The sequence below is a fragment of the Myotis brandtii genome, unplaced genomic scaffold (genome assembly GCF_000412655.1).
Source record: "Myotis brandtii unplaced genomic scaffold, ASM41265v1 scaffold323, whole genome shotgun sequence".
Taxonomy (NCBI): Eukaryota; Metazoa; Chordata; class Mammalia; order Chiroptera; family Vespertilionidae; genus Myotis; species Myotis brandtii.
Genome location: NW_005362400.1, coordinates 650,072 through 663,548, shown reverse-complemented (window position 1 = coordinate 663,548; position 13,477 = coordinate 650,072). Strand labels below are relative to the sequence as shown.

Here is a 13,477-nt window from a genome sequence, read left to right as displayed (position 1 = left end):
GTCCATCCATGCTGTTGCAAATGATAGGAGTTCCTTCCTTTTTACAGCAGCATAATATTCCATTGTGTAGATGTACCACAGTTTTTTACTTCACTCATCTGCTGATGGGCACTTAGGCTGTTTCTAAATCTTAGCTATTGTAAATTGTGCTGCTATGAACATAGGGGTGCATCTATCTTTTCTGATTGGTGTTTCTAGTTTCTTGAGATATATTTCTAGAAGTGGGATTACTGGGTCAGATGGGAGTTCCATTTTAAAATTTTGGGGGAATCTCCATACTGTTCTTCACAGTGGCTGCACCAGTCTGCATTCCCACTAGCAGTGCACAAGTGTTCCTTTTCCTCCTCATCCTCGCTACCACTTGTCATTTGTTGGTTTATTGATGATAACAATTCTGACAGGTGTGAGATGATACCTCATTGTTGTTTTGATTTGCATCTCTCGGATGATTATTGATTTCAGAGAGGAAAGGAGAGGGAAAGAAATATAGAAACATCAATGATGAGAGAGAATCATTGATTGGCTGCTTCCTGCACACCCCACACTGGGGATCAAGCCTGCAACTAGGAATTGAATTGTGACCTCCTGGTTCATAGGTTGATGCTCAACCACTGAGCCATGCCAGCTGAGCTTTGGTAGCATTTTAGAGACTGATTTCAACATAGCCAATTTTTATGTTTTTCCACATAACCGAAAATATATAAATGTAAACTCAAATATCCTAAAATAATCTTTGCTATTTCAGAAAGGAGCTCTCTCCCTGGACTGGCCTTCTTCTTCAAACACTCTTCATATGAACCTTCTTCTTGCCCTAATATTTTCATTTTCATATCAATATTTATTTATACCCCAAACAATTTGTTTTTAATTACAATTTAAAGTCAATATTATTTTGTATTAATTTCAGGTGTGCAGTATAGTGGCTAGACAAACCTATACTTTATAAACTGTCCCCCCAATATTTCCTGTACCCACCTGGTATCATACATACTTAATGCAATATTATTGACTATACTTTCTATGTTGAGCTTTACATCCCCATGACTGTTTAGTAACTACCAATGTGTACTTCTCAATCCTTTCACCTCTTTCCAAGTCCTTGGTCAAATATTACTTTTTTTTTAGCAGAGATATTTTTTGTCCAAAATATTAAAAATTATACTACCAATTTGTACTTCTCAATCCCTTCACCTTTTTCCAAGTCCTTGGTCAAATATTACTTTTTTTAGCAGAGATATTTTTGTCCACCATATTATAAATTACAACACTCCAACTGTCCTTTTTATTTCCACTTAAAATAATCTCTCTTCTCTGATTAATTTTTGACCAATGCTTACATTAACTAATTCATATATTACATTTACTTTTATGTAATTAGAATATAACTTCCATAGGAGGAGTGATTGTTGTTTTATGCTTATCCCGGAACACAAAATGTTGCCTGGTTCAGATTTGGATGCATTATTGAATGTATAATCAGTGTGTTTTACTTGAATTGCTTATGAGTCATATTTAATATGCCCAGTTAATAATGGGATATTGAAATCCATGACTTCTGAGAAGGGTCAAGACTTGGGTGTGTATGAGGAAATAATTTCCATTGAAACCTCAAGAGGAAATGAATACTTTAATGGACAATTTTAGAGGTAAAAATGATATAATCAAAACAGGTTTCTTGAGTACTTTAGTTTAATCGACACATAAAAGTACATGAACAAATACAATTAAAAACACTTATTCAGAGAGTCAGTATAACTACTTGTGAGGAGGCAATTTAAACATGCAATCAAGTGCTGAGAATAGATCAATAGAAAATGATTTGGATTTGGGAATTGGAGAAAACTAGAAGGGTCGTGAAATAAGAATGAATTTACAGGTTTTCAGATGTGTTACAGATTGGCTATAATGTTAGACTAAGGTGACAATTGACATAGGAAATATATATATAAAAAATTTTATTGGAAATAAGAGAATGAATTTACAGGTTTTCAGATGTGTTACAGATTGTCTATAATGTTAGACTAAGGTGACAAATGACATAGGAAATATATATGTATAAATTTTATTGGAAATAACGTGGCCACTCAGAGCAGAAGTAGATGCAACCCATCTCAGCACAGTAAGGCACATGCAGTTAATAGACACTTTGTAGAGTAGGGTCTTACTGAATCTAGGAAGTTGAATCCTTTATGTGGCAATTCCATTGATATGTTTATTAGGTGGAGATTGATTAAGAAACTAAGCAGAAAAATATTTAATGTAGAGAGTTGGGTGGCTATAAAAGCATTGGACAGTCAGAGGAAAGGGAAGGCAAGAGATAGCCACTAGTCTTCTAGCTTTAAGGTCACAAAATACCACAAGTGAAGTCCAAGGTCAAAACTGCAACTGCTAACCAGCAGTCAGGAAGCCCTGCTGCCAAACTACCCCTCTAGCGACATCTCAGCCACCTTGCAGCAGAAACTGTGCGACTAGACTGCGGAGTAGGGAGTCCGACTGCTGCCATCATTCGCATCTACAGGCTTTGTCCTCATGCGAAGTGGGAAGGGCATTCACATACCTTCAGCATCCTCATCCTTCCATGAGTATCTCATCCCATGGCACTAAGAACCAAAGCAAGTGAGTCTGAAAAATGAAGATTTTAGCCTTTTACTCTTTATGATAAAGGGGAGTAGCTTAAGTGATAGAAATGAAGGTGAAGTGTCAATAGAAAAAGGCTAGGATAAAGTTTAAGACAACATTCTACAAGAATATTCATTTTAGTACTTCCACTTAAAGATAGTTTTACGAATATTGAACTCTTCTCATTGGTCTAAGGTTGGCAATATCACCTCCTCATCAGTGGGAGAAGAGCTGGTCAGCAACTCTGAACCTTGCCTTACTTGCTAGCTTTCCAGCATTTCAGGAAACCAATTTCCCAGAAGAAGTAAAGATGTCAGGGCAGAAATTAGGAACAACATATTCAAATAGTGTGACAGGGAAACAAAAGAAGAGGTTTGTTTGTTTTTTTGCCTGAGAAGATAGTGAAACTTCAGTTTTCTTCAGAAAGTTTGCCATTTCACAAAAGTCATTATATTTTATGATAATGAAACAGAGAAAAAAGAATAAAAATCCAAAAGAGAAGAATGGGGGGGGGGCGCGGGGAGAACTACCTGATGATGCCATCTTATGGATAAGAGACAAGGAAAAGAAATGCCCTTTAGCGTGGCTGGTATGCTTCAGTGGTTAAGTATCAACCCGTGAACCAGGAGGGCATATGCCCGGGTTGCAGGCTCGGTCCCCAGTAGAGGGCGTGCAGGAGGCAGCTGATTGATGATTCTCTCTGGTCATGGATGTTTCTCTCTCTCTCTCTCTCTTCATCTCTCTGAAATTAAAAAAAAAAAAAGTCTCTCTCTCTCTCTCTCTCTCTCTTCATCTCTGAAATTAAAAAAAAAATGCCCTTTAGAGATAGTGGGTTTAACGTGGGAAAGAGGAGGGCAGACTTTCACTATAGGTTCATCCAATGGTAGGGTACAATTTGGTTGAAAAATTAAGGGACTCGACCAAGGTTTCAGTTGACAAAAGGAGCAAGGCTAGACTTGGATCCGTAAATTCTGATGATACATAGCCAGGCTCTTTATCCCATAGTAGTAGAGGTGAAAAAATGTAAATAAAGAAATGCATGCTTTCACAATTTTTCTATTTATTTATTCAGTGATGGGTGGTGGCATTCATTAATTATTGATTTGGGAAAGTGTTATGAATTAGTTTAGAAAAAATATGCTAATAATGATGGGAGCATTGTGTATGAAATTTAATAACCACAAGCCCCATTTGCAACATTGGACTATGTTTGATAGTCTTTTACAATATGTTCCGTTTGCTTATATCCAATAAGGTTAGATAATTCAGGATCTTGAAAGCCAGAGTAAAAAGTATAAGTTTGCTGTTGTAAAGAAAAGGAAGCTCCTGAATCCTCAGCTCAAGGAGGGGGCATGATTAGAGTGGTGCTCTAGAAAGGTTGATTTTGCATTGACATACCATCTGGATTGAAATTTGGTGTGATGTCCAATAGAAAAGGAAGCTGAGAGCCACAAATGGCATTACTGGCAGAGGCAGATAGGCCCTGGGCTTGGGAATTAATAGCAGAAACAGGAAGGAAGAGTTGGATACAAGAATTGTGATACAGGAAAGATGAAAATAACTGTGAGACTAATTAATAGTAATATACATAAGAGATTGAACGAAGGAGAATATGATTATAAAACAATTGAGAAAGTGGGGAGAAGACGTCGAGATGTTAGTTCTAGGCTTATCAGACCCTATTCACTTGGACTCGCTCTGTATCTTTGTTTTTAATTTCTGAAATATATATTTAATTCATCATATATTTCCTAAAGACTTGGTATATTCTAGTCACTTTTTCTCAATGTTACATGTACATAGGTATGTGTGCATTATAAATATGTAATAATTCAAGTCATCAAATTAGAATGTAAAAAAATGTTTAGGAACAATACTAGAGCTCCACAAATCATGAGCATGATTCTTCTTTTAGTCAGGCATAGAAAGAAGAGGCCAACGAAAGATGAAAATAACTGTGAGACTAATTAATAGTAATGTACATAAGAGATTGAACGAAGGAGAATATAATTATAAAACATTTGAGAAAGTGGGAAGACATCGAGATGTTTGTTCTATGCTTATCAGACACTATTCACTTGGACTCATTCTATATCTTTATTTTTAATTTCTGAAATATATATTTAATTCATCATATATTTCCTGAAGACTTGGTATATTCTAGTCACTTTTTCTCAATGTTACATATACATAGGTATGTGTGCATGTATAAATATGTAATAATTCAAGTCATCAAATTAGAATGTAAAAAAATGTTTAGGAACAATACTAGAGCTCCACAAATCATGAGCATGATTCTTCTTTTAGTCAGGCATAGAAAGAAGAGGCCAACACGAACTAAATCTAAATGAAAATCAGGTAACAGTCAGCAGCTATGAAAATAGACTATCTGGCTAGGGAAAGATACCCACTGGCCAAAGTTTGGTGAGAGCACCATTGGGCTAAAAATAAAAAGGCTCTTATTTCTGTGGAAGTGTACCATGTTGAGGTGCACAGATTAGCAAATAGTGTCTACTTCTGTTTACAGTGTAAGAACCAAGGACCATGTACATGCCCTATGGTCAAAGGTGGGAGCTCACCCCGGTCTGGAGAGGCAGTGGTTGAGCATCGGCCTATTAACCAGGAGGTCCCATTTTGATTCCCAGTTGGGGCACATCCCTGGGTTGCAAGCTCGATCCCCAGTGGGGGACCTGCAGGAGGCACCCTATCAATGATTCTCTCTCATCATTGGTGCTTCTACCTCTCCCTATTCTTTCCTCTCTGAAATCAATAAAAATATATTTTTTAAAAAGGTGGGAACTCAAGAGGAATCACACCTTCTTTTTCTCCCCCATTACTTAGCACTTAGCAACTTTCGTTGTGAAGTGTATCATCACACTGAAGATTATCATTACTGTGATATCCACTTAGAGCAGGGGTGGGGAACCTTTTTTTCTGCCAAGGGCCATTTGGATTTTTGTAATTTGTGGGCCATACCAAATTATCAACCTAAAATTAGCCTGCTATATTTGATCAAACATTTAATTAACTCACTCCTAATGCCTTGGCAGGGCCAGACCAAATGATTTTGTGGGCCTTATATGGCCCATGGACCAGACGTCCCCCGCCTTTGACTTAGACCTAATTGACATTAGAGAGTCAGAAAGATGAAAATAACTGTGAGACTAATTAATAGTAATATACATAAGAGATTGAACGAAGGAGAATATGATTATAAAACAATTGAGAAAGTGGGGAGAAGACGTCGAGATGTTAGTTCTAGGCTTATCAGACCCTATTCACTTGGACTCGCTCTGTATCTTTGGCGCACACACACACACACACACACACACACACACACACACACAACCTGTGTGTGTATGTGATTTTTTTTTTGCCTCTTCTGCAACCTTTAGATCGAACTTACTGATGAAAATAATCTACAGTTATAACTTAGGGAGTAAAGAAACATGATAACCATGATGATATTTGTGTATTACATCATACATAGAGTATTCCAATAATTAAAATTATTTCCAAATAAGATTTTAATAGCAAGACGACTTTAGAATGCATCACTATTGTACACATTTATTTCCAAACCTGTTATAACATAATGCACTTCATAGAATTTACTGTTAGTAATTAGAGCTGAAATGTGCACTATTGCATTTCTTTACAACATTCATACCCAAAATGTCATGAACCTGCTTTCCAGGATCCTACCCAGTACCATTTATAAGGCATATTTTATACGATTTACAGTGCGCTCTTTTAACTCCAGCAAATACAGCACATTTGGGTTTTGATAGCCATTAAATTTTTATATGAATGTTTGATTGTATCTGAATGGAAATATACTGCATTATTTTCAATCAAGTTTTTTTTTTTGCTTTTAGTTTTGTAAAGTTAATTCTAGAGATAAAATAGCATATTTATTTATATATTTACATAACATATGTGCCATTGAATCAGCTCTGATTCCTCGTGGCCCTTCCAATGAGTGATGTCCACACTGTCCTCTTCTCCTCAGCCCTGCTCAGCTCTTGTAATTCATGCTTATGGCTTGTTTCATGGAGTCCATCCATCTCATACTGGGTCTGTCTCTTTTCCTGCTGCCTTCTATTTTTCCCAGCATTATTGTCTTTTCCAAAGAACCCTGCCTTCTCATAATGTGCCCAAAGAAGGACAACTTCAATTTTGTCATCTTTTGTCTCCAACAATATTTCAGGCTTCATTTGCTTTAGGGCCCACTTGCTTATGGCTTTGGCAGGCCAGGGTACTATAGAGCTATCCCCCAGCATCATATTTCAAATGAATCAGTCTTTTCCCTATCTTCACTGTCCATTTTTTTGCATCTGTATATAGTGACTGGGAATATGAGAGTGTGAATGATCTTAATCTTGGTCCCTAACCACCCTTCTTTGTTCTCCTGATCTGTCTTAATTCTCCTTTTGTGCATTCTGAGTCTCAGCCTTCTCTTGATTTCTTAATTATATGTAAATTACTAAACTTTATGATTATTTTGAATGTTATATTGAAGAGAAAGAGAGAGATTGAGAGACAGAAAGAGATATGTTTAAAGTTTAATGTGATTTTCTAATTTCTGTAATTCTTCAGGTTTCTGGAGTAGAGGTGTCATAAATTTTCTTATTGAGACATTTTATTTGTTATTTTCTCCTTTCGCTTGTTTGACCTTACAGATAGCATTTTATAAAGTTTTGTAAACTGGAAAAGAAAATAAGGTTCCACTCAGGATACCTTATTGAGCTTGAAAATAATGTAATAGACTGATAACAAAAACATACACAAGAATGATTTATAGTTATTTAATATATTTTTATTGATTTAAGAGAAGAAAGGAGAGGGAGAGAGAGATAGAAACATCAATATGAGAGAGAATCATTGATCGGCTGCCTCCTGCACTTTCCACACTGGCTGGGCTATAGTTATTTTTTAAATACAAGAATTAAAACCTAAATATCTCAACTAAAGGTTTATTTTAATTAAATACATAAATGAAATTTAATCAGATAGTTTATAGTTTTATTTAGTTCATAATGACATTTTCTCTACACATAACTATTGCTCCCAAATTATTAATATAATAATAATGAAAAAACACACAAATCTTACATTTTCACAAGAGATTATTTATACTAATGTTTCAAAAAATATTTATTATTATATTTTAATTATACCTGCATTCTCTCTCCATCCTCTCTCTCACAAGCTTGTTTTCTTCGAGTGCAAAAAAATGCTGATATTATAGAGAAAAGTAAGAAGTAAAATTATTTTCTCAATAAATGAAATGTGATATTGAATATTTTACAGTTTGCTTGCTCAGTTAGTAAAAATTGATTAGTGTATACTTTCTTGCAATTTATACAGATCATTCAGCAGTTTATGCAAGCTTTGTAATTCAAAGTATTAAGTGTATAGGCAGCAACATTCCTTTATTTCTAATTCTCAGAATACCATAGGCCTTTTTTTAGAAAGTTTATCACATGTCTCTTAATCCCATTTTATGAATTTATTAATTCACTTTAAAATATTCCACAAATATATATTTTTTTTCTTTAACAGCTTTGTTGAATTTATTGGGGTGATGCTGGTTAACAAAATTTTACACATTTCAGGTGCATAATTCCACAACACATCATCTGTACAATGTCCTTCTACATTAGGTTATATTTTCTTTGTGATTATTCCTTCATAGATGTACCATCCAGTCCCTATGGGGTGAAGATTATAGAGCTGTCACAGACCACAGCCAAAATTTCTTTCAACAAGCCAGATTCCCATGGAGGTGTGCCTATCCATCACTATCAAGTGGATGTCAAAGAAGTGGCATCAGAGACCTGGAAAATAGTACGCTCCCATGGAGTTCAAAGTGAGTCAATGATTTTAAAGTATGTAAATTAATTCAAGCTGATCTTAAACATACCTGTGTGCTTAGCTTTTTCTTTTCCTTCAAAATGTACTTCTTTTCTTTTAATATGGTAGAGTTGAGAAGACATTTCCATCACCCATTTTACATTCTCTTTTTGGTAATAACTTTTAAAAATAGTGGGAAAATTTGCATCCTTAGTAAAGATGGATGAGTAGAAAAAAATCATGAAAGTTCAATTCTGGGGAGGGAGGGGAGTTAGAATTTAAAATTTTGGTGGTGGAAAAACAATTGCTCATGTGAGATTTGATGACTGAATATTCTGAAATGTGTGTTTTTTTTCACTTATTAATATTTCGTTCATTAGTAGGTATGAAACTCATAGTGTAAAATGCCATCTATAAAAATTCATCTGCCTACTAAACTTTATTTCAATATTACATTTTGAAAATTCAAATTTTGCCACCAATCATGACATTTTGAGTATAGAGTTAGCTAACTCAGAGAAGTTAAAACAGTTTATAACTCTACTTTTTACTTATGTAGAATTTCATCATGTGAAAATGTGATTTTTTTTTCTCCTATAAGAAGGAACTAACGTAGAAAATAATAACAAATTATGAGATCTGGACTTGGTTGTTTGGGTCATAGAACTACATTGAGTGGTCCAAAAGTCTAGCATAAAATAGTAAGGAAATGATTTCTCCCTCCTGTCTTCCTCTCCTGGCCCTGCTTTAAGCCTTGCACCTATGGTATAAAGGTTCTGTAAATGGCATGAGCCTTCCTGTAAAGAATCATTCTAGTAGTCAATGGAGACGGAACAGATAAAATCATTCTAGTCTCACCTGTGTGGGCACCTGCTTGTTTAGCTTTTACTAAGAGTGAATAGAGATTTTAGATAGAAATGTCAGAAATATTACCAATCAATCATTATTTACCCCATGTTTCAAGTCCCATGGAATGGAATCAAATACCTCTTCAATGGTGCTGTGTAGTTCTGTTGGGCTTCCTGTGTTTTCACCTGTACTTTCTGTGGGACAGAGAGCTAAGTACCTGTCCCTGGAGATGCAGGTGGATTGCAAGCCAAAGTTTTAGTTGCCAGCATATCTCTCTCTCTCTCTCTCTCTCTCTCTCTCTCTCTCTCGTTTCTAGCTCATAATTTTACTTCTCTCCAAGAACTTTCAGGTTCTAGCTTACCAGGGTCCCAGTCTCAGATCTCCTTCTGGCATCATTTTCCCCCAGAGAAGATATTCAAACCCAATCTTCTGTCTCAGAGGTCTGGGCAAAAACTCTTGGTTGTTTGAGTCGCAGTGACATTTTCAACAGGACTGCAGTAGTTGATGGAAAAACTATTATATGGCTCTCCTCTAGCTTCATGTGTCCCACCCACTTCATTTTCAGTTGTTTCAGAGTTTGACTTCCTTCCTGTGAGACAATATGTTCATTTAAAGAGGTTTTGTTATAATGGCACATATAAGTTTTACATGTACTTAGCAGATTTATTTTTGTCTATGTAGATGACCCTATTGCTGAAAAGCTGAAGACATATTTTAAAGCACATATTTTAAAAATTATAAATTTTTGAATAGTGAAGAAATGCTTCTTTTTTCTGTTGGATTATAGTTTGTGGTGGTCATTCATCCTAAAGTTTAAGAGATTTTTTTCAAACATAATTATACGCATTGCCTTTAAGGCATTTGTTAGAAGATTTAGGTTTAATCTATGAAAAGACAGGTGCATGTGGTCACACACATTTCAGTGACTACTCTTTTTTGCCTTTAAAATAGCTTTAGTTATTTATTCTAATTTACATAAGTTTAGTCAATGTTCAGTTAGTTTTTCTTATTTCTCTAATTTATTATATACTCTTCATGTAACGACTTCTAATTGCTGATATCACCACCTAGAAATAAATATTAGCTCTTGCTTGATTGCAATGCCATTTAGCAAGAAAAATTTAGCATAAAAATTTCCTGTTAGTAGATTCTGATTCTAAATAACCCATTAATTAATTTCTTATGAATTTCACCTGCTCACTCTGCACCTGGTCCTAGGGTTAGGGTGCAATTGAGACCTGGACATATTATTATATTCTTCTTTAACATTTAGCTGAAGCTTTCCTGATTATCCCAACAACTGATGTGACACAAACTAATTTTCAAAATCTGGAGAGTTGTGAACAAATAAGATATTAACAATGTATACTACTCAAATATAAAATGTGAGTCATTCCGCCTTATAATTTTGAGTCAAAAAAACATGTTTTGCAGGTGTAGCAAGACGTTTTGGTTGGGAGGTTTACATGACATATTCATTGCCATATCATTCAATACTTTGTAAGCATGTTCTAGACACCTCATTGGGCACAAATGAAGAGAAAATAATAATCTTGTAAAACAACTACTAATTTTTCAGCTTTCAAAGTAAAAATGAAAAAAAAGTTAATAGTTTAAAATATCAAGTTCTTTTTAACAGAGCATGAAAACATTTCTCCTAAGCAGCTTAATCTATTTCTTTTGATTTGTGAAAGGTTTAGCCAGTTAGACTCACACATCGAAAGAAGTCCTTTGAATCGCAACCAGAATGACTAGGTGTTCTGCTTTATTTGGATGTGAGGGTATAGTGGAATTACACTTTGTTTCTGAAAATAAAGGAGACAATTTTTCTTTGAAAATAATAGCATTTTTCTAAATGGAACTTTCATTTGAAACTTTTACTTTTTAAATTCTTGTGATTTTCACTTATTGAAGAATGTAATAGCTGAGTACAATTTGAAAATAGCTATACAGTTGGATTTTTTTTTCAGTTCTTTCATTGTATAGCTCCACTAAACTCAGTGGTGCTTTGTTGGATATAACATTATGTATAATTTAATCTATAGATGGTAATTTTAACATTATTATATTTAGTTTATAAACACTATAATTAAGGTTATGTACATGCTTTATTATTACATATAATTACAAACTTTTAATCTAGGTTCCCATATTAGTAAAAGTTCGATTTTAATTAAAAGCTGATGGAAAGATCAATTTCTATGGTAGAGAAAGCCATTTTCAGTTTTGTGGAGAAGTAGTGTTCAATAAGCATTTTTTCCAAGATTGTTTTGAAGTATAGATTTGGGTTTATAAAATATATGCTTGTACCTGGTAGGTCAGCAAACTAATTTGGAACAGAAGCTTAATTTGAAAGAGTGAAGATTAGTGGATCAAATATTAAGCAACTTTTTGGTGCACCACAGAGATGTTACTTCCTAGTACCTTCCTTTGTCCTTAAAGAGTTACCCTAAACTCAGTGGTATCTGCAGTCCTCTTGAAATTAAGAATCTTCCCTACTTGAATACTCCAAAACTGCAAACTTGCTATCCTTTATGTAGATTTAGACTGAGGGCTCCACATCAATAATGAAAAATATATTGCATGTATGGAATTTCCTACCAACACCTCAGTTAGAAGAATCTAGTTATTTCTGTGTTCTAGTTTTTCATGATGCTCTCCCATCCCGCCTCAATCCAACATTTTTTTTTAATGCAGCAGGGTTGTATCTGGCCTATAAAGAGTTCTTTTCCACTATTTGCATCGAAGAATCATTTAACTTTTAAATATGGATATTAATGCCCATTAATAGTAAAATGATTTTGGCAATTTTTTTGTAATTTTCCTCTTTGTTTTGTTTTAGAATTTCTTAATCAAATGTTGGCTTTTTTGGATTAACTTTCCAGTTTTCAGGTCTTTTCTCTCTCATTGTCTCTACTTCTATTTTTGTTCTAATTTAAATTTTCTTTCAACATTTATATTATAGCTTTCAGTTTATCTATTATTTTTAAAATTTCTAAATCCTTAATTCTCTGTCATTCCTTATTTCATGCATGCAGTGTGGCCTCTTATCTCTGGCATCGTTGTAAAGATATCTGTTTTCAAAGTTGGTTTGTTCTCTGATTTTTTTTTTTGGTCATTGTTATTTGTTTTATTTTTTATTATTCCCATAGGAAACTTACCTCAATTATTTGGTGATCCACATCTGGATTTGTATATTCCAAAGTGAGAAGAAAGCACCAGTAGGTTCTGCTTGGAAAGACTGGGCTTTTCAAGCACTGTGATCACGTGGGCTTCTAATGTCCCCATAGCAAAGGTCCAGGAAATGTCAGCGTTCTTTTTTGAGGCTGTTCAGTTACTATCAACACACCTGGCCGCCAGGGCTCTATGGGAAAGCAGCTTGTGTCAGAGGGTGTCAGATAATTCCCACATCTTTCATCCAGTACATCCACTCCACACTTCCACATGGTAGAATTTCAATGTCTAAAGTCCTTGGTCCAACTTTCCTAGGTAGGAGACCTCCATCTAGTGTAGCAATGAGAGAGAAGAATGTATCCTCCCTTAAGTGTGAGAAGAGCACATGAGAGTACAATTATTCAGATGTGTAATGATCATCCGGTTTTTTTATTCCATCTTCTTACTCTTAAAATTCCTGAGATTTTCTTGAGTTCTATAGGACTAATCAGTTTATCTCTCCTTTCATTACAGACATTTATTATTTTCAAAGTAATATTGTATGTTTATATTTTGGCTTTCAATTTTTTAAAGCATAGTCCATATTAAATTAAATTAATTTTTTAACATATTGATAATTACAATATTGACAATCATAGTTTTAGAAAAATGAGCATATCGATGTTTCTTACTGAGTAATGATTAGTACTCATGATTACCTATATTCTCTGGTGTGTTGTATGGCTTGTGGGGGAAAATATCTCACATTTATCTCAAAAACTCTAATTTAATGTGCACACTCAGTGGAAAATATAAATTTAAGCTTCAAAACATGGCAGTTTTTATCAATAAGAAAAAGAATAACAAAGACCATTGCATATCGACACAATCTTAGGTTGCATATCCTAATAAAAGAGAAACATGGAAATTAGCTATCCCTACACTAGCCATCCCTTTGACTAATCAATGCGATCTGTAAACTAACTGCCAGCCAAGAAGG

At 34.6% G+C, this 13,477-nt stretch overlaps 1 protein-coding gene across 2 annotated transcripts in view; it reads left to right on the top strand.

Annotated features, from left to right (window-relative positions):
- NCAM2 (neural cell adhesion molecule 2) overlaps positions 1-13,477 on the top strand; it is a 421,975-nt gene that overhangs the window by 349,063 nt on the left and 59,435 nt on the right. For both annotated transcript variants that reach the window (XM_005870732.2, XM_005870733.2), the window contains exon 12: positions 8,318-8,491. In XM_005870732.2, the coding sequence (XP_005870794.1) occupies positions 8,318-8,491 (174 nt within the window). The remainder of the gene's footprint in view (positions 1-8,317; positions 8,492-13,477) is intronic.